General features: G+C 41.9%; 2 protein-coding genes across 3 annotated transcripts in view; one reads left to right on the top strand and one right to left on the bottom strand.

Annotated features, from left to right (window-relative positions):
- FAM13B (family with sequence similarity 13 member B) overlaps nucleotides 1-10294 on the top strand; it is a 41080-nt gene extending 30786 nt beyond the window's left edge. Inside the window, exons 16-24 of one of the 2 annotated variants that reach the window (XM_072347868.1) lie at nucleotides 1417-1546; nucleotides 1981-2062; nucleotides 2320-2549; nucleotides 2725-2808; nucleotides 3946-4041; nucleotides 6195-6278; nucleotides 6374-6546; nucleotides 6956-7057; nucleotides 7947-10294. In XM_072347868.1, the coding sequence (XP_072203969.1) occupies nucleotides 1417-1546; nucleotides 1981-2062; nucleotides 2320-2549; nucleotides 2725-2808; nucleotides 3946-4041; nucleotides 6195-6278; nucleotides 6374-6546; nucleotides 6956-7057; nucleotides 7947-8070 (1105 nt within the window). In that variant the 3' untranslated portion in view covers nucleotides 8071-10294. The remainder of the gene's footprint in view (nucleotides 1-1416; nucleotides 1547-1980; nucleotides 2063-2319; nucleotides 2550-2724; nucleotides 2809-3945; nucleotides 4042-6194; nucleotides 6279-6373; nucleotides 6547-6955; nucleotides 7058-7946) is intronic. The other variant, XM_072347869.1, reaches the window with a different exon arrangement.
- A 931-nt stretch (nucleotides 10295-11225) lies between these two features.
- PKD2L2 (polycystin 2 like 2, transient receptor potential cation channel) lies at nucleotides 11226-19745 on the bottom strand. Its single transcript, XM_072348302.1, is given in 14 exon segments — nucleotides 11226-11829; nucleotides 12293-12396; nucleotides 13182-13254; nucleotides 13353-13426; nucleotides 14202-14303; nucleotides 15015-15132; nucleotides 15894-16075; nucleotides 16565-16735; nucleotides 17247-17475; nucleotides 17820-18041; nucleotides 18283-18539; nucleotides 19190-19320; nucleotides 19400-19501; nucleotides 19691-19745. Coding segments are annotated over 14 exon segments (1938 nt in total). The 3' UTR covers nucleotides 11226-11711.
- Between the last annotated feature and the right edge of the window lie 371 nt (nucleotides 19746-20116).

Here is a 20116-nt window from a genome sequence, read left to right as displayed (position 1 = left end):
TGATGTGGTTTTATGTAACTTTTTTCCAATTGCACAGGTATCAATTTTCATGTTGTGAGATTTCCTGTTTGTTTCGTATATCCACTCCCAGTAAAGTGAGCTGGGTGACACAAATCCTTGCAACAAAAACATGTGGTAATAAACTGGGAATGTTCTTCATGTGGAAAGCCTTCATTCAGAAGGGTTAATGGAAAGCATCAGCTGTTAGAGGGAAAGAGGTGAGACAGCAGTACAGTGAAGTTATAGGGTCCTTTGATGAAGGTTCTCTCTTGCCGGCAGAGAGGATGAAGCCAGTTTAACCCAGCCTGTAGAAGCTCAGTTGTAATTAAAGAAGCTGCAAGTTATTTGTGTGGTCTTCTAAAGCTGTAAATAACCTGTGGCCTGTACTTGATAATACTGCTAATATGAAAAGCCATTTGAGAAAAAAAAAATGAACTAGCATGCTTACTAGGAAGAAATAATCCCATAAAAATGAGAAAATTTGGAACAGGAAAGACCAACTTCAGAATTTCCAATTCTCTGTCATAAGTTCACTGATACAAAAGATGCTTTCCCAAATGTTCTGTTAGTGGCGAACTGCAGTTGATGAGTACTGTTAAAATGATGTATGAGACTGGCCTGTAGAAAAGTGCTGATTCTAATAGCTGTTCTCATTCTGAAACTAATAAGGATCGACACTAGCATGTGATCAGATTAGTATTTCTAATGTCTTGACTTACGTAGATGTCACTGGCTGCACCAAGAGGTCTTTTAGGCACTTTGTGTAATATATATACTAGAAAATTCCTATGGTTAGTCTTGAAATGCAGAGTTTTCGTAAGGCACAAATGTTAAGGAGCTGAGCAAGTGCAAAAAGTGATTCAAAACCAGAGTTGCATACTGCGGAAATGTATTAGAAAGCCAAACAGATTAGATGATGGATATTATTATTATTGTTACTATTATTTAAGATAAGGATCTATTAAGTTATCTAAGACAGATAAGTGGAGCTGCCTAATTACCAGGGATTGTTCAGTGTTAGCTTCTAGACTAGGCTGTGCTTTGTGCCACATGTTTCAAGAAGTACTGATCATCTTGTAATTTAGATAAGCAACTTAGCCACCAGAAAGATCTCAGCAGTTTTAATGACAATGTAATTGATGGTACTTGAATTTCAAATGGTGTTTTTCACCAAAGAGCTATTTCAGTTAGGGATATTACTGAAGTCAGAGAGGAGAAAATAACATCGTATTTTGAAGGCAGCGGATGGTAGCGTTTTGATCGAGTATGTAAGGAGCTCTGACTGAAAGCTTGAGAAGAATATATTATGGACTGAAAAAGAAAACCAAACAAGTTAGTCATCTGCCAGCCTAACACACTGTTGTTTGCACTGGCTTAATCATTTGAAATTACATTTTAAAATGTTTTTTAATACAGAACACGAAGAGCATCCTTCAGCTCAAAGGATGACAAAAGGGAAGACAAGACACCTTATCAGCTTGTCAAGAAACTACAGAAAAAAATAAAGCAGTTTGAGGAACAGTTTGAAAAAGAGAAAAACAGTAAGGTAAGTTATTGCTTAAAGATTAATGGCTGTGTGGTAGGGCAAGTTACTTCTTGTGTTTCATCATTGGAAAACTGTGAGCTCATAGAGTAGTTTTGTTATATGCTGCTTTCTGCAGCAAATTGAACGACAGTATGAGGAAAACATGCTACAGTGCCTGATGGGCAGGTGGTGGCGTTCAGTTAGACTGAAGGGATAGTTGATGAAGCCAATGGAAAAACAAAAGCATCTTCACCTGTCTCTGGATCAACTTCTGGTGCCTCATTTCAAGTTTGTTTTCACAAATGCTCGTTACGTTGGCACTGTGATCTGATCTTGTACTGAGCAGCATTGATGTTACTGGTCGTCTTTGCTGCCGTAAATATTGCCACGTGCTTTATGAAGTGTTAAAGATTATTTATAAACATGTTTATATAATATTTTGTATTACTTTTCAGCCCTCCTACAGTGATATTGCAGCCAATCCAAAAGTTTTAAAATGGATGACTGACCTTACGAAATTAAGAAAGCAAATAAAAGGTAAGGAACGCAAAAACAAATCCTACATATGACTGAATTAGAAGTGATAACTCAGCACAGTTCCACAGGACAGTTCAAATCTTCAACTTTTAGATTCTGATCTATTCCAAAAGCAAAATGAAATTCATTTTTGTGGCTTTGTTTTTAGAAGAGAAACTTTACCTTTGTAAATGGCTGTGATCCTCATTCTGCAGTTAAACAAACTGAAGGAATTGGTTCTCTTAAACCTTTGGGTGAAGTAGTTTCTCTGTTTTCAGATGCAAAGCAGAAGAGCTCAGATGGAGAATTCATACCTCAGGCACGTCCACGCAGCAACACTCTACCAAAAAGCTTTGGTTCCTCTCTTGACCAAGAAGATGAAGAAAATGGGGATGAGATGCGGGTTGTGCAGAAAGAGAAGAAGCCCACCAAGGAAGCTACACTTGAACTCATTTTGAAAAGATTAAAGGAAAAACGAGTTGAGAGATGCTTGCCAGAAGATATAAAAGTAAGCATAAGATGATGGTGTCTGATGACAATATTGAACAGCTTTAAATCTGTCAAGGTGGGACGTATGGTATTAATTAATCTTGGTTTTTGGTTAAGTTGCATTTGTAGCTGATACAGTGGAGAAACTGCTCAAGTGACTTTTTGATTAATATGAACAATTCTTCTAACAACAGAAAATGACAAAGGACCATTTGGTAGAAGAGAAAACATCTCTCCAGAAAAGTCTCCTGTATTATGAAAGTCAACATGGACGGCCGGTAATACCTCTTCTACTTCATCAAACTGTGCTAATGTACAATTAGACAATGGGATTTCTTGTGCAGGAGTCATAATAATCATCAGTAATACCTGATTATTATTTTTTTCCAAACAATGATCTGTTTCCACGTTGCCATCCAATGAAACTACTGCATTAACTTCTGAAAATGAGGATGTGTGTATTGATTCATTACGTAGGCCCTTTTTCACAGATCAGTGGTTTACTGGAGTATGCAAAGTGATTTGTGTAGGTTGGTGCTGTACTGTTCTGTGAAGCAAAGAGTAATCTGCTTTGGTTTTATTTTTAACAAAAATGACAAACATGGTTGAATTTTCTAGGTAAAGCGCTGTAAGTTTATGATGGGTTTCACAGAAACAAACATTGAGACACTTTTTTTGAAGTATGTAGCAGATATGATATTTAACTGGGGATAGAGAAGTTGGAGGAACTGACTGGCAGCAGGTATCCAGAGTTCTGAGGTTTTAATCACAGTGATTAGCATTTGCTTGTCCAATCAGAAGATGCTTGCAGTTACTGTTCTATCAGCCTTCTGGACATTGTGCACCAACTCAGTAATCAGCACTACTGCGTGCATCTGATCAAGCCTTTCAGTTATAAAAGCCCAAGAAGATTAATGGTGTTAGTGCTACTGGTACTTAGAGAACCCCCTAGAGAAAGAGTCAGTGTTGATGATAATCTTCTAGTTTCCTTGTTTTTAGAATTTGTGAGTACAATCAGGAATCAGATTAAATCTATCTACAATTTCATCTTTTTTTTTTTCCCTGTCACTCCTGTAGAGTCATCATCATTGCTAGTTACAGTCTTCTCCCACAGCTCTTGGTCCCTTTTATTTCCCTATTTTCTAAGGGTCTTTAGAGGGCTTACTTCTACTGAAGCTCATCTAACATTTAAGGAGTCTTAACTTGGTCTAGAAGTTTAAAGTGGGAAAAATAAGGGGAAATAAACACCTGCTTATTTCCTTTCCTTTCCGTAAACTCCATTGCATACACACAAACTAGTTTTATGTTCCTAATTGGAATGTATGTGACCTGGCATGAGAAGCATAATGCTTTCTGTTTGCTTGCATATTATTCAGTGACTGGTATAATTAATTCTGTGGTTTCTCTGCCTTTAGGTTACTAGAGAAGAAAGACATATTGTGAAGCCACTTTATGACAGATACAGACTTGTAAAACAAATGTTAACTAGAGCAAGCATTACTCCTATTCTTGTGAGTAAAACATGCTATTTATATGTTTTCCCCTTTAGAACTGCTAGTACGGGTTTAGAAGAGCTAGTAATAAAACATACCTTTCTTTTAGAAGATATAAGGTGATGCTGTAGTTGAGGCATTTGGCTGACTGCTGAGAACTCAGCAGTTCAAGGCTGTCTGTTACCTTGACAGCTCTAAGGAAGTCAATGGTTCCCAGTGGAAGTAAACAAGTTGTTGTAACTTTCCTTGGCTGAGTCATTTGCAAGTCACCCTACTAGGTATGGATCCACAGTGTGTATGGCATTGGTCTTCCATAAAAGAATAACACCAGTTGTTAACAAAGCTTGCCTCTGTTCTGTAGTAGATTACTGTTACCAGAGGCAAGAGTGATGGGATGCCATTAAAATCACTTCATTCATTTTTGTTTCCTTAATGAGAAACACGTTATTGACACCTGCCTGCAGCATCTGTGCATCATCTGCTCTTTTGTCATGTTTTCACTTCATTTTCTTCTAGCTTGCAGTGCTTTTTCTTCCCTTTCTTTCCCCTCTTGAAGAGATAAGGAAGAAGTGTTTCCCTATTGTTCAAAATGACTGAGTTACCCTTTCTTATTGTGACCTGTAAGGCAGTTGTGGGCTGACAACCAAATAGCTGTCTTGTTCTCTTGTATGCTGAGAACTTGGAATTTTGATATTAGCTCTTGACCCTTTTAGAAGGAAGGGGCTGCACACTGTTAGACAGTTCCCTATCAGATTTAAGTAACTGGGCACTGGCTTACTCAGCAGTAACTTAATCTGCAGTCTGTGTTGACTCTCACTGTTCTTAACCAGCTGCTTAAGGCAAAGAACATTGAGATAAAGAAACCAGTTCAAGATTACTCAAAATCCACAAGGAAAGAGAAACAGTTGTTTTTATAGGAAAACATGATTTAAATTGTTGCCCTGGAAGGGGACTCGATGTCAGAATTCATTTCTGAATTCCATCAACACAGAATTTGTTCTGATACACCGAAGCATTTCTCCATGGCTGCTGAGCCACAGTTTGGTTTTGGTGTCCTTGACTGGTTGGGTTTTGTCTTATTTCTCATCAGAAATCCATCTCTTCAAATGAGATGCATATCATGTTATCTGTAGTCTTATGAATGTCAGTCTTTTTTATTTAAGCTGTGAAACAAAGTGATGGTTAATGTTCAGCTGAAAGAGTTTTAAACTTAGAAGAGATCTTAGTGACAACATTCCTGTTCTTGCTGTAGGCAACAGGCAAAGTATTTCACCGGCCTCTGCTATTGAAGTGTGTGAGACAGATAAGTGGAGCTCTCTATTTACCAGAAGTAGTTCAGTGGTAGCTTGTAGGTAGGCTGTATTTTATGCCAGATATTTAAACAATTGCTTTTTAAATTATGAGATATCTGTTAGGGGATCTGTGGATATTGATCACATACCCATAGTCTGTATGGAAATCAAGAAGCAGGAAGCTCCTCTCACTAATGGAAGTTCTTTGACGGCTCATTGTTTATGTGCCTTCATGTTCTACCTATCCCCTGTTCATACAGTCTTATCAGTTTAAAGTGCTTATCCTGTCCAGCCATAAAGGGATGAGCAGAGCATAATGGCATGTGTGTAACAGGCAGCGAACAACAGCACCTGTACCTCAGAGTGGCACATGCTTAGACTGAAATTCAACAGGTACAGCTATTGAGCTACAGGTTACTGCTACGTAGCACTTGCACTTGTTGGGCTTCAGGGTAATCTGGAAAGAGAAGCTGGCAGAATTATTCCAACCACATTCATGGCCGGAGATACAAAATGTCTGTGGCCTTATATAGCTTCATTTTTCTGTAATTCAGGAGGAACAAGAATGAATTTCAGAGATGGATTTGAGCTTTATGGATTTTGTTCAGGACACGTGGGGCAATTGCTTTTTATTGGAAGTTCAAAGAAGAGTGTTAGAGTTTCAGCCCATAAACAATAAACTGCAGTATTTACTTCTGTTTGGGGCAACAGAGTTTTTGGATTTTAGGGCTGTTTTATGCTCTTTAAGTCTGTTCGTAGCCTTTTCTTTTGGGGGAAAAAGACAGACTGTTAGGTATTAGGTGACTTGAACAGGATTCTGACTGTGCTCATCATTTAATGTCTATTTGCATATAATTAAATGAGCTTGAATTATTGCAGGGTTCACCATCAACCAAGCGGCGGGGGCAGATGTTACAACCCATCATCGAAGGTGAAACTGCCCACTTTTTTGAAGAAATTAAGGTGCGTACAATGCACTTTACAAAACGTATCTCCCAACCCTTGCAGGAGGGAACGGGAGCAGTTTATGTTTGTTGGAATTGTGCTTTCTCTTTCAGGAAGAAGAGGAGGAAAGTGATGGTTTGTCTGCAGACCTGAACGATATCTTAAAATCTGCTGTTCAAACACAGTCTGTTTTAAGCCCGGTTGAGAACTCGGAGTCTGACGTTGAAGATGGTCAAGAGAAACTGACCCGGGACCTGAGGCTGTCAAGCACCCGAGCTGCTTCTATGTGTGTATAAATAGGAAATGACCAATTCTGTTACAGAAGTTGTACTGATAGCACTTAGTCATGATACCAAGTATGGTGCTGGGTGGGAAGGAATGACATGTTCAGTATTTCTCAGGAGCTGTTTGGCTTGAGTGAGCATTATTTCCTCTGACATTGTCTGACGGAGTTCTTTCTGTGTTCAGAGGATGGTTTAGTATCTTCTAAATCTTCTCCAGCCTACTCGAGCTGCGTAGAGAGCAGAAAACGTACACCCTTTTATTAACTACTGATTGGGTTTTGATATTTCACAGTCAGATTCTGTTTGCCTTACAAGCAGGGTGAATTGAGTATTAGTTGAGTTAGTTCGGGTGTTTTTGGAATGAGTTTTGAAGAATCTGAATTTTATTGTATGGCCGACGGTCTTTTACAGGCCTGAACTATTGGAGCAGCTGTGGAAAGCCAGAGCCGAGAAGAAGAAGCTACGCAAGACACTGCGAGAATTTGAAGAGGAGTTTTATCAGCAGAATGGAAGGTTTGTTAGCGGAAAAGCAGATGCTGGATGGCAGCTCCACTTATACAGACAAACGTTTCCTTAGCTTTGTATGAATTTTGCTGAATGAATTACAGTCTAATCTTTACTGTGAACACCCTCTTGAAGGGAAACAACATTGTTGTGTGTTTTTAGTAGCGGAAGAAGCCTGCTCTATGGCCTTGTTTCACCTGTTACAGTCTGGAGAGCACAGTGATGAAAATGAAAGAAGTATCAAAGAGGTTTTTCAGGGTGTATCACCTCATGAACAAAAACAACATGTTAAGAAGAGGCAGCCGTTTTCTTGACTCGTTTCAATACACTTTTTATTGCTTTCTCATTTAACTAAAAACCCCTGGACCATTAGCCATACAAATTTCAGTAACGTGGCCTTGTCATACACTTGCTGAATTGGAGACATAACTCCTTTTGACTTTAATGGCCAGCCATACAGTTAATAACGAATGGTTGGCCTAAAAATAAATCTTATTAATTGAGTAATTTATTTTAAGACCAATTCTCTGCTGTCAGTTTGTGAGTCAGTCTACATAGTATGAAAATTTAAGTTCACTTAAATTTACTCGGGTTTTAGTTTGATGTATAAACAGAACCTGAAGTGAAAGCCTTCCTATCCTGCAAATACAAACTCCAGAACTTAAGAGGATGGTTTTTAAGCTGTGCTGGATAAATGCTGCTGAGCTATCGGTCTGGTGGGGTGTTTTTAGCTGATGGCAATTTTAACTGCAAGGGCCTAAAATGCGACAGTCTGTAATTGATGAAGTGTTTGGCAGACGTCTCTTTCTCTCTTAAGATAACTGCACGTTTCTGCTCTTGTTTGGTTCACTGCATCACGGAGCGTTATCCTGAAACTTGTGTGTGTTTCTTTCTACAGGAATGTGCAGAAAGAAGACCGGGTTCCAATGCTTGATGAGTACAGGGAGTACAAGAAAATTAAAGCCAAACTTAGGCTGTTAGAAGTCCTTATCAGCAAACAAGATTCTTCAAAATCAATTTAACTTAGGTTCCTCCAAACCATTGAATAACATCTTGCTTATATTACCACTGTACTTACTGAGTGCTTATGTTCATATATCATGCACTGTTGAAAGAACGCGGTTTGTGCACTTTACTGTGGTGCCACTCTAAGCTGTTGGAAGGGTAGGTAGGTTCTGTCCAGAGAGCAAATAAGATCCGTACATTTGAGACTGTGCTATCTGACTTTAGCAAACAGAGTTTCCATCAATTTCTTTTGTACTGGATGCATCCACCTTGTTCCAAAGCAACCATAGCATTTTGTTCTTTGCCATTCAAGAACTCTGAGACTTCTATTACCAAACTTTTGCATTATAGAAGAAATGATTTATACTGTAATGTTATACTGAAGTACTCCTGTTGCCTATATTATTGTAGGGGGGGAAAAAAGCAAATTAAAAATACATCTCCCTTTTCCTGGAATGTCTAAAAGCCAACCTGTAATCATGTTTAAAAGCCAACCTGTAATCCCTTTCAAAGAACTGCTGTGGAACAACTTTTATTTCTAGTAATCTAAATTGCATCTGTGACAGTAACAGTTAACATCTATAGATTTAGCTTGTTAGTGGTCACGTTTCCACCTAGGTAAAGATGGCAGTGAACAAACAAGGAAGTGACCTTACGTGGTGTCTTTTTAAAACCTGGAAAGCTGAAAAGTTGTACCACGTGCTGCCTGCAAGTCTTATGTGACTGTGGTAAATCTTATTGGCTCCTGGTTATCAGCCAGTGGTGGCAAAGTGCTCTGTCTGAATTGGATCCTGCCTATCTCCTCTTTCAGCAGATTTGAGGAACTTAATGCACGTTACAGTGTGTGAGGAATCTGGTGTTGCTCGGTCTTGTGTAGCTCCAGCAGGAAAGTGCTGGCTGAGGTCAGTTAAAAATCCACAGTACCTGAAATTAATGTGCTATCAAGGGCTAAAATCAGCGTAGTTAATGCGCACCGCAGGCTGAAGGGACAGCTCTGAGTGAAGGAATTACTGCTGTTTATCACGGTTTTGTTTTACAGTTGGAGAATAAAAATATCTAATCTTTACAATATAAGCAAAACAGTTTATGGGCCTTGCATGATTTAGCTTCAGAGTTGAAACTAAATAATGTTTTGAGTATCACATCTGCTGTGCTGAATGATGATTTAGCTCGCTTTGTGCTCTGCAGCAGCCATCAGCAGCTGGTTTTGATCTGGCGAAATCTTAAGTGTTAATTTTGATCGGTGCTTTCTCAGTTGGTTTTTTTTTCCCCTTCGATGTATCAGTTTGATCGTGGCCATGTTTTGCATGCACCTCCTCCCACTGCATGTTTTTATGACTGGCTAATGTCAACCCAGCTATTATTCACTCTGCTTTATGAAAGACCAAAAATGAACTTTCTCCAAGTAAGAAGTGGCTGGCATGTAACCTCATAGGCTTGCTGTTCTGTCATGAAGCATATGAAATAGATTGGAAGTAGCGTTTTAGTGCTCAGGTTTCATCTGTGTACTGTAGAATCCTTCCTGTTTTGTTCTGTTCTGCTTGTAGGCGATGTCATTTTGGAATTCAGAAGAAAAGCACTAAAACTATTGAGCACTGGTGGGATGCCTTTCTTTTTTTAATGGCAAGATGGTCTGGGACCGTAGGGAGCGATGAGGTTCAAATAGTCTTTGAGAGCATTTATCCATTTAATTCAGTTTCATTGTGCAATGTACACTTCCGTTCCTTTTCTATCAGTCTGCAGACACGGGTGTATCCAAACATTGAAACTAATGTGTACTGTATAGCGTTGTACATGAATGTTTGTGTTTTATATACCACATGCAGAATGTCAATATGCACTATTTAAATGTTTTAAATAATATATTCCTCCTTTATAATGCTTAAATCTATATGATTCCAATATTTTTATAAGTGAGTGAGTGATCAGACTGATTCCAATTCAGAATTAACAGCTGCTTTGTGTTTGTTATGCAGTGTTTGGCTGTTTATTCAGTATAGTAGATAAGCATGGCAACAGTTATGCTCCGAGTGTGTTTTGTGCCATCCTTGTTGAGCAATAAATAAATGGTAGAATTAGGCATTTTGTGACATAACAGTTTTACTTTGGTAAAAGCAAAACCTATATATCTATATGGATATATAGATATGGAATATATATATAACTAAACCAGATGTAATTGCATTGCTATGTCTGGTGCTCATTGTATAGACTTTTATAATAAAAATACCTTAACCTTTATTGTCATATATCTTCATTCCTCATCATGCTTTTTTCCCCCTCTACCACCTCTTAGAAACAAGTGCCGAGTCCTTCAGTATTCCTGTTTGTGTCTGCAGTGTCAGGGTGTTGTTGGGCAGATCTGAGTCACCCAGCCTGCCAGCAGAGCCATTGGAGGTAACTCTGCTGCTGAGACAGCCCTTAATGAAGCTGCAGCAGTTTAAGCCTCCTTTTGCCTCCTGAGACCTTGCTTCTCAGCAGAGACAGCAGCGAAGTGACCACGTTGGCTCCTGGTCTAACCCGTGGCGTGTTGCAGTGGGGCTGCAGGTCCTGCTCAGAGACGGTGCAGGGGCAAACTGTGAGTCTTGATCATTCCCGTTCCTGCAGTATCCACTCTGGGAGAAAGCTGGTTAGTTCACTGCTGGTGAATACAGCTGCAGCTGATGAGCAGAAGTTGATTGTCTCTCTATCTATAATGATCTCTAAGCCTCAAAGTAAGCATCACGTGCAGCAGTTCCTGCTGTGTTTGTGGCTAGTAAACACTGTCAGTGCACACACTTCTGGACAGCAGGATGCTTTTTCCCTTGACAAATGGATGATTCATAGCGCGTTGGTGATGGCATGCTCAGATGATGTTTGGAACTGCTTTGTTCTGTTTTGTTTCCTCCTGTGGCTGAATCTCTCCAAAGAACAAATATTTATAGCTACATATGAGCGGATTAATGGCTATGTATGGGTAGATCGTGTCTGGCTGGGAGGTAACACCGTGTCTATAAGGCGATGGGTATAAATGGAATAAAAAGAGACCTTTTTCTAAAAATTCCGGTTAGAAACACAATGCCTTCTAGCGGTTCCAGCCATTAAGCACCAAGTCTTTGTTATTTTCTGGAAGACTCACGGCTTGGAGGTGGTGGTGGTGGTGGTGGTGGTGGAAGCAGTGGGTGCCTGAAAGAACTGCTGAGGAATGAGCATTGCCATTGCTGGCTGTGTACTGGCTAAAGAAAAAAGTGGTCCTGGGGAGTGGTCAATGGGCCACGTGTTGGACTGTTACTTGGCACCTGAAGGTTAGGTTGGAACACGTAGCTAGAGACTGAGAAATGAGCAAGGCAGGCCCAAGGAGCAGCTGGCTGTCAGCTCGCCTGGTTACTGGAGCCTCTAGCTTGTATCAGTGGCTCTTAGCAGCCCCAAAATGAGGCAGCTGAGTAAGAAACTTGTAGGGATATCTGCTCAGAAGTTTGGTGAGAGCAAGGTTGAAGAAACTCACAGACCAGACTGTGAGGTTCCATGAGTGTACCTTTAATAACAGGTCTACTTTTTATACACAAATATAAACACACATAAAAACTTTAAAGGTGTAGGGGAAGAATTGTTCTTTCTTTCTTTGGGTTTCAACTGGATGAAGATTAAGGCCATCTGTTAGCAGATGAGCTCATCCATTTCATTGTGCTGTCTTGCCTGAAGCGTCCTTCAGCTGTGGCATGCTTTTCATAATTCTGCTGAGTTTTGCATTAGTATTGTTTAGTTCCTTCTCCAACTCAGATGTTCGTCTGAGGAGCCTGTGACACAAACACAGGAACAGATCCTTGTGATGTATTCTCCTTAGACTTATATTTGTAACCTTCATGTTTGCTCGCTCATACTGTGTCTGCTGCCAAGGGCCTTAAGTCCCAAAATATCCCACCCCAAGCACAAGGCCTTGCAGTCTTTGTCACCCTCTGGGCAGCCATGAGATGTTCTAGAAGAGAGAGAAGATTTTGAATTCTCACCTCAATCCTGATTAACACCTCAACAACTGCCCTACTAAATGTATTCTCTTTTTCTGCCTTCTTCCCTCTCTTAGGGCAGCTGTTGTCAGCTGTACAAGAACATTTAAAGTAATGCCTTAAGTTCATTGCCTTGCTGTTGCTCTCCTGTGTGTCCACTTGCTCTGTAGGAGGTTTTAGCTAATTCAAGTCAGGGCTGATGCAGCACCAAGGGTTGGGAGTAAGACTTCAGGAATGGGTTCCCACAAACACTTACTGTTTAAATTGTGTAGGGGAGACAAAGCTCTGAGATGCAGTGACTGAGTCGGAGTGATGAAGACTCTCTTTCCCTTTCTGTAACTTCGGTGGCTTCGGATGCCTCTGCTCAGCACCAGAGGGAGCGGGTGGGGGGAAGAAAAGAGAGACATGTTGGACAGTGTGACAGTGTCAGTCATGCAGGCAGGGGGATGTGCCTGAGCAGGAAAAGGTACATGCAGCCCGGGGGAGAAACACAACCATGGGAAAGCGGGTTTTCCTTTTGCCTTGAAATGACAGAATGTCAGAATAGAGATGGCTGTTCAGATGTGAGACTGCAGCCACTGCGCGGAGTGGTGTTCACAGCCAGCTGCGGGGATGTTCCTTCCTATTTGCAATTGATACGTGTGATTTTAAAGATGTTTTGGAAGTATTTGCACCAGCTCACACCAGATATGGATCTACCAACAACTGCTGGAAACCTTGTTGTAAAGCAAGTGGAAACAGCCATTACTGTGCTGCAAACGCAGCCTATGAGCTAACAGGCTGTTCTATAACAGGTTGCTTTTCCATAACACATTTGAGTTTAACATTTGGGCAAATGCCCACCTCACAACTTCCTACTCCTGCTAAGACACTGACCGCAGCCCACTGCCACCTCTGCTCTTGGATTTCATGACTTTGCCTGAACAGAGCCCAGACAAGCTTCCATTTAACATTTGGGCCATGACAAGTGAATCTCATTTATTTATAGCTTTATCTGTTGCTATTTCTATGATGTTAAAAGTAGCATTCTGTGGAGGAAAAGGCTTTTGTAAGTAATAGTGGGCACAACTGTGACTCCTTTGGCTTCAGTCAGCTTTTGAAGTGTAATTAGTTCCTAAGGATATAGGAAAAAAAATAAACCTTACCTTTTCTTGAGCGCTGTCTCTTTTGGAAGGCTTGGAAATGTCCTTTCTTTTAGTGGATGGAATTTCCTTGCTTCTCATTCACACAAATGAAAAAAGACAGAAGTCCTGTGAGAAGCCTCTGCTTGGCTCAGGGGCTAACAGTGAATGCTTTAGCTCGGGTTGAGATCTTACCATTCCAGGTTCTCAGCTCCTACATCTGTATCTGGTTTCCTCAGTCTGAGCTTGATAAGGGTGTTATTGTAGCTCTGGACAAACAATGTTGAGCACATTAATTGGTTTGTGTTTACCCAGAGATGCTTCTCTGTAAGGATTTGAGTGTGAGTAACAAACCTGCTCAGTATGATGCCTTGGCAATCAAAAAGAAACCCCATAAGACTTGGTCCTTACTTGGTTCCCTTGGCTCAGAGAACGCACTTTGCTACATCTTAAACTTGCCATTAACTCCTTGAAGGTGCTGTCCAGCCAAATCCAATACGGGTTTTGCTCTCCCAGCATATTCATTTTCATCTTTCTGTTGACTAGGATTAGGAGAATCAGCCTGGGTGGGGGAAAACTAAACCGTACTCTTCATTTAGTGATGATATCCCCACAGGAGAGCCAAGTGTAGGCTTTTGGTGTGGGACCCTTTTGTTTCAGTTTCTCTTGTCCCTAAACTTGCATGCAGAGAACTTCAGTTTCTCAGCTGGGAAGAATAGCAGAAGAGAGCTTAGGAAAAGGCTGATGTCAAGATCTATCACAAATCAGGTTGTTCTTTAATGCTCTTTTTAAAAGGGTCAAGAAAAAGTAGCTTCCTGCAACCTTGCTCATGCTACTTGAGTCAGTAATCCTTAGTAGGAGCTCCAGTGGGTTTAATAGAGGGATGTTATCTGTCAATCATTTATTTAAAGTGGAAAAAACAACTACTGGGTGTTCTTAAATGGTTGTGGCCTGGCTACTTAAGGCTCTTTGCTGGTGACATAGCATAGAATTACCCCTCTGATATTGATTCCATTGGGGTACTTAACAAAAGCATTAACTTACCTGTCTGAAGAGGTCTGTGAGTTGAAGTTCTTGATCGGAAATCATTGCAAAGTCTGCTTTGACTTCTGAGTAGGTGTCATTAATAATAGCTAAAAACATGTTCTGTGCGGGAAAGATGCAGTTAGATATTTTTCTGGAACCTGTGTTTGTTATGCTGGGCTCATTGTTTCAGGGACTGTTCAGTGCTAAGGCATGTAACTAACGGGACTGGAAGAGCTTTGTTGGGTGCAGATACGCTTCTAATGCATTTAAATTCCCTGAGAGTCTCCTGCTGTGGGAGAAGATTTGCCTGTTTCCCCTGAGCAGTGTTGGCTAAAAGGCTCCCCTCCGTGCAGTGACAGGTTTCCTGTTATATATTGTGCCTTTTTCAAGTGGCGTTTCGGACGCAGGTAATGAAAGCACACATCCAGCTGGTCTACAGCTTGAAACTACAGAGTCCCACTGAAGTCTTTAAACTTTCCACCTGACAAGGCTGAAACTTTGCATTTCTCAAGAGCTTCCAAGTAAGTTTTCAGAAGTTAAAATCTCAAGAAATCAATGGTGCCGTGGAGTGAAAGGCACAATATGTTTGTTCCATGTGCAAAAGCCCCTTTTTTGGCTCTTTGGAGGAAGGCAGAGCTGTGAAATGCCTTGCCAGCTTGTGCCAAAGAATCCAGACTGTCTTTCAGCTTAAGTGTGACAAAGGGCAGGCAGGGCAAGTCAAGCATTACAGGCAGAAGTGTATTCCTAGGGTAGGAAACACCGTCTCACAGCACTAGGCAGCAGAAGGTGGACATTTTTCTCTGCTGCTTACACAGAAACGTTTTTACCTACCAGCAAGACGAAGAACACAAAGAACACGAACGAGATGTAGTAAATAGGTCCAAGGATGCTGTTTGCTTCTAGGCTTTCAAAATTAAAATCTCCCAGCACGATGCGGAACTGTGAGAAACTGGCAGGAGAAAAACAAACAACAAAACAAGACACAGCACTGAGGCCGACTGGTTTCTTTTAAAGGACTTTAACATTATTGAATTAAAAAGCCAAACTCAGGACAGTTGGTGAGATGCAGTGGAGACTGATTGCAGTGACTGCAATAACGGTGAATCAAAAGAAACCAGCATTACACTGCAATGGTAAAGTGGACATTTGGCACGTATTTGAGAGCTTAAAAGTGCGAGCACTGGTTAAGTGTCTTGTAGGAAAAAATGCTTTCATGTTGAATAAATTGTTTTGTATTTTTATAACTGTTTCCTTTTTGTTCCAGCTACAGGATCCTTTATCTTCTGTTAGTATAGAATGTAGTAGTACAGGTCCCTGTGTCTCCCTAAAGGGGAATTACTAGGTAAGATACATATTCTTCTATTTTGCAGCATCTTATCTTGCATCCAAGTGGGTGCAAAACAGCTTCAGAATTGGCACAGAGCTTTACATGAAAATGCTGCTGAAATCTGTAGGCTAAAACAGTGCACGCTGTGAGTAATGGGTTGCTACAAGGTGCAAGAAGCATCACAAACAAAAACTGCACGGTGTTACTATGGTGAGTGGCTGAAAAAAAGTCAGGAAGAAGCAAGGGCCAACGGAATTGCTTTTACTTTATGAAATGGACCTAGGAGTTGGAGAACTGTACTCTTAAAGTTCTGCTTATCAGGAGCTGTTTGTGCCCTCATCGATGAGGGGTTTTTGCATCAGAAAGTTCAGAAAATTGCATACATGCAGTTTTGCAAAGTAGAAAATTCATCCACTTGCGACCCGAAGACGAGGTGGCCGAACTGTGCATAGGCAAAGAAAATGATGAAGAACATGATGGCAAATCCAATGATATCCTTGGCACAGCGAGCTAAAGTGGACGACAACTGAGTCATGGTTTTGCTAAAGCTTACATATTTGAATATCTGCAAGAGAAAGAGCACGTTGTTACGGGGGGGAGCGGGGTGGGAGGCAGTGTCAGAATGTATTGCGTTCTTGTGTTCTTCTTCATGCAGCCTTGGCCTTGGAAGTGGAGGAAGACAAAACTAGAAGCTATGAAAACTGTAAATAGCTTCACCTATTACAGCTGTGTCGTTTGTGTAGCTCAGGCTGTGACCTTGGTAACGCTGAGTCTAGGAAAAAATGGAGTTTCAGGAGGCTGTTTGGCTCATGGCTGTTTCTCAGCTGTTCACATGGAGACAGCTGTCCGTGTGCAGGTTTCTTTGAGATGGCCTTGGTATTTGTGTGACCCATGTTTATGAGAACGAGATCATCTAAAACTCTCCGGGAATCTCATAAACAAAATTCCCCATTCTAGCCCCACCTTTGCTGTTCACCCATGAAAATGTGAACGTTTATAACTTAAAAGCGTGACATTTCTCAAGTACAAAAATAAAAATAGTAAGAGCCAATACCTTTATCCAAGCAAAGAAGACGTTGACAGCAATCATGTTATCATAAATGACTTGCCAGAATGCAAGGAAATAGAAGTTTGGATAAACGTGAGCATCAGAAAGGAGTTCTTCCATTAGCAGGGACACTTCTATAGTGCGGTAGATATTGAAGCAAATGGCAAGGATGGATACCTGTAGGAAAGCAGAAGCCAGTGAAACTGAAGAGCAGATACCACCTCCTCTTCTGACTTGTAATTTTGCATAGGAAAGCCTGTATTGATTTCAATAGGTCCTTGATTAGATTTGAAGGACCTGAGCTTTTTAGATGATTGGTTATAAACTGCATTGTAGTCTTGTATTGGCCAAATTATTTCTCCTTGTACTGTGATAATGCTGGATTTGTACTACAGCACACTGCATACATTCCAATTTTACTGTGTTATGTGCTAATACTTCCCTGCTCTGCAACTCAAACAAGATGGGTGAGAAAGACAGTAAAGACTGAAAAGGTCATGGGGCCACAGACCTCAACAAGGCTAGAAAAGAGTTCAGGGGTGCTAAAGTGTGGTGGGCCTCTCCACTGAGGAACAGAAGGTGAGTGGCTGTAACCAGGAAGAGGGGTTTGGGTGGGTTTGGTTTGACTGGTGTCTTGACTGGTGCTAGCCTGGCCTGGCAAGCACAAAAGAATTGAGGAGCAGCTCACCAGTATCAACAGCATATCCAGCCAGTTCCAGGCATGTCTGAAATATTCCATTTTCAGTTTTGCTATTTCTATTGCTTCCTGGACGATGAACGTAACAATGAAGAGGCAAAAGGCAACTTCACAAGAAGCCAAGAAGTAATCATAATAGGAGACGTATCTGAGGAGCTTCACGGACTGTATCTGGAAGGAGGTGAGAGCGCCCCCAGTGGCAGGGAACTCCACCACCAACCTGGAAAAGGTTGGAGACGTGTTAGTTACCATCCCTTTAACTGTCTCAGCCCTTAACAGTCTAACATCAATTATTACCTCATTAATATACCTAACTTGACTTTGCCCTTGCTATGCAATCTATTCCTACGACAGCAGCAATCAGCTGTACAGAGCAGGCACCTTGTCTGGAGGAAAAAAAGTTCTGGGTCCACTCTCTGCACTAAATGAATGCCTGTAATTTGTAATGAATTACTGCCTGAGAAACACGGCTGTATATGCCTGAGGTGATCGGTTTTGGTGTCCTTAAAGAAGCATCGTGCCTCAGTAAGCTCAGTTTCACATGCAGTAAAGGTAAGAACTCACCTGACTATACAGAAGAGGTTTATGTTGGCATTAAATGTCGAGAAGTCGATAAATACAGCCCTGGTTCCACGAGTGATCCAACCGTTTGTCCTGAGATACGCCAGCTTCTCCAAGCTCTCCTCCTTCGATCTCGGTAAGGTGACTATAAATCCTCCACTTCTGTAAAAGCCCACAAATCCCCAGTACCACGGGGATAAAGAGGAGGCAGGAACGTATTTCCATCTGAGAAACAGGAAAAGAAGGCAGCGAGCCTATGGGAAGTGCACTGAAGTAAGCTGTAACTTTTCTCTTATTGTGGTTAGTTCTTGTGTTCTACTGCATTCACACTGGACCATTTAATCCAGGCATTTAAATAATACATTGTCTTTCCATGATAGAAGCACGAGGCATGTGACCTCAAAATGTTCCCATTTCTGTATCTACTCTGTACGTTCACAAGGAAATCTGAAGTGGAATGACTTACTCAGATTCATCGCTGGGACCAAAGTCGGACTTGTCTTCAGCTTGGTAACTGTATCGGGAGTAACAGCTCTTTAGGAAAGGCTGGAAATAGGGGTAGATGGAGCAGGTGTTGTTGCGCACCTTCAGCTGGCGGATCTGGGCTACTCCTAGCAGTAAATTCTCATAGAAAATGTAGCTGGTGTTTTTCAGGTCACTTGTTGTGCTGTTGTCATACCACGCGCTCCAATAGAGTCCATCCAAGAGCGGCCCCTCTGCGTACTGTATGATATATACAAGTGAGGTTTTAGAATCAGGAGCTGTAAGTACCACAATCACCCTGCTTTTAACAGAAGAACCTCAACAGGGTTCCCAGCTTATGGCTACAGAGTCTAAGGTAGAATACAAACAGTGCTCAGTGCGTACGGTCTGACAGATCTTTTTGCATTATGAGTCCATTCTATTCCCCATGCAGTGCAATTCCCAGAGCCATACGATGAGATTATCCAGAGTTAAGACTACAACCTGCATCTGTTTGGAGCTTCACTGAAAGGTTACATTGAATTTTAAACACATTTAAACACACAACCATTCTATGTTGTTTTAACAGGTGTTTGTTGTTGTACTCTCTGAAGTTCTGTTTAGAGGTACGTATTTCTGACCAGGCTTTTAGCTATCTCAACCCAAAGGAAGCGTTTATTTTTGGAGGTGGGGGAATCCTCTCTGTATGTTTCTTCAACGCATTTCATTTCAGAAGAACGTTATCTAGAGTGCAAAGCAGCACGTCCCCATAATTTGGAGCCATCTGAAGGCCCATGACGGCTGCTTTTAGTGCAGCACTGTGCACCTGTATAGCAAAGACTGATTATTTTATGCTAGCAGCTTCTTCACATGGCTGCTCCCTAAGAAAGCATTCATACTGTGCTCCTTACATTCCAGAAGTCATCACGGCTCTTGATACTCGCAAAATTAATCCCGCTGATATCGGAGGCGCGTTCCACAAAGAAATCTTCCATCACCTTATTCAAGTAATACATGTTGGTGCTCACCATGCCGAAGGTCACTGGGAAGGAAGGGAGGAAGGGCAGGAGGTGAGCGCCGAGGCTGCAGCCCCCACAGGGCCCCGCTGTGCACGGACTTACTGAGGCTGAGGGTCACCAGGAACGTGATGTAGATGAGCAGCTCCACCAGGGTCGTCTTCAGTTCTGATTCTTTGCTGTAAGTTACCCGGGCTGTTGTAGCACCTGGCGGGGAGGAAACGAGGGTGAAGGGGGGGAAGAAAACGAAAAACCCACGTTGCTAAGGTTTGGGAAACAACGGCAGCCAGACCTGAGCGCATCCCTGTCTGCACCTCACAGCCCCAGCAGCTCTCGGGGTCCCAGAGGGGGCTGCCATGGCTGTGCCCCTCCCGCCCCCTGCAGCCGCTCACGCACCTCGGCCTCTCCGCCTCACGGTCACCGCGGGCTGCAGCTCTGCCGCGGGCTCCATGACGGCCCCGGCGCCGCCGCCTTCGAATCCCAACGGCCGTCCCGGATCCCGCTGTGTGTCCTGGCGGCGGATTCCTCCGCTCGGGGAATTCCCTTCTGGATTTCAGAGCGGGAAGGAGCGCTGGCTGCGGCCGTTAACGCGCTGTGAGGGGTTGGAACGGGGCGGCGGCGCAGCCTTGGGACGGTGAGGGAGCGGCCATGCGGCTGTGTGTGAGGCCGGGCCGCCGGGCAAGAAAGAGGCAAAGTCTGCGTTGGGTGTTTAAGATTTTATTTGCTTCTACTTAATTCTCATAAAAACACGCTATTCGGTTTTAGTAATCAGGCAGTACAGAGTTCTCACCAAGAGCAGTATTAGAGAAGCAGTACAAACCA

Source organism: Excalfactoria chinensis, chromosome 13 (assembly GCF_039878825.1).
Source record: "Excalfactoria chinensis isolate bCotChi1 chromosome 13, bCotChi1.hap2, whole genome shotgun sequence".
NCBI lineage: Eukaryota > Metazoa > Chordata > Aves > Galliformes > Phasianidae > Excalfactoria > Excalfactoria chinensis.
Note: the sequence above shows the minus strand (reverse complement) of the source record. Positions and strands in the feature narration are given on the sequence as shown.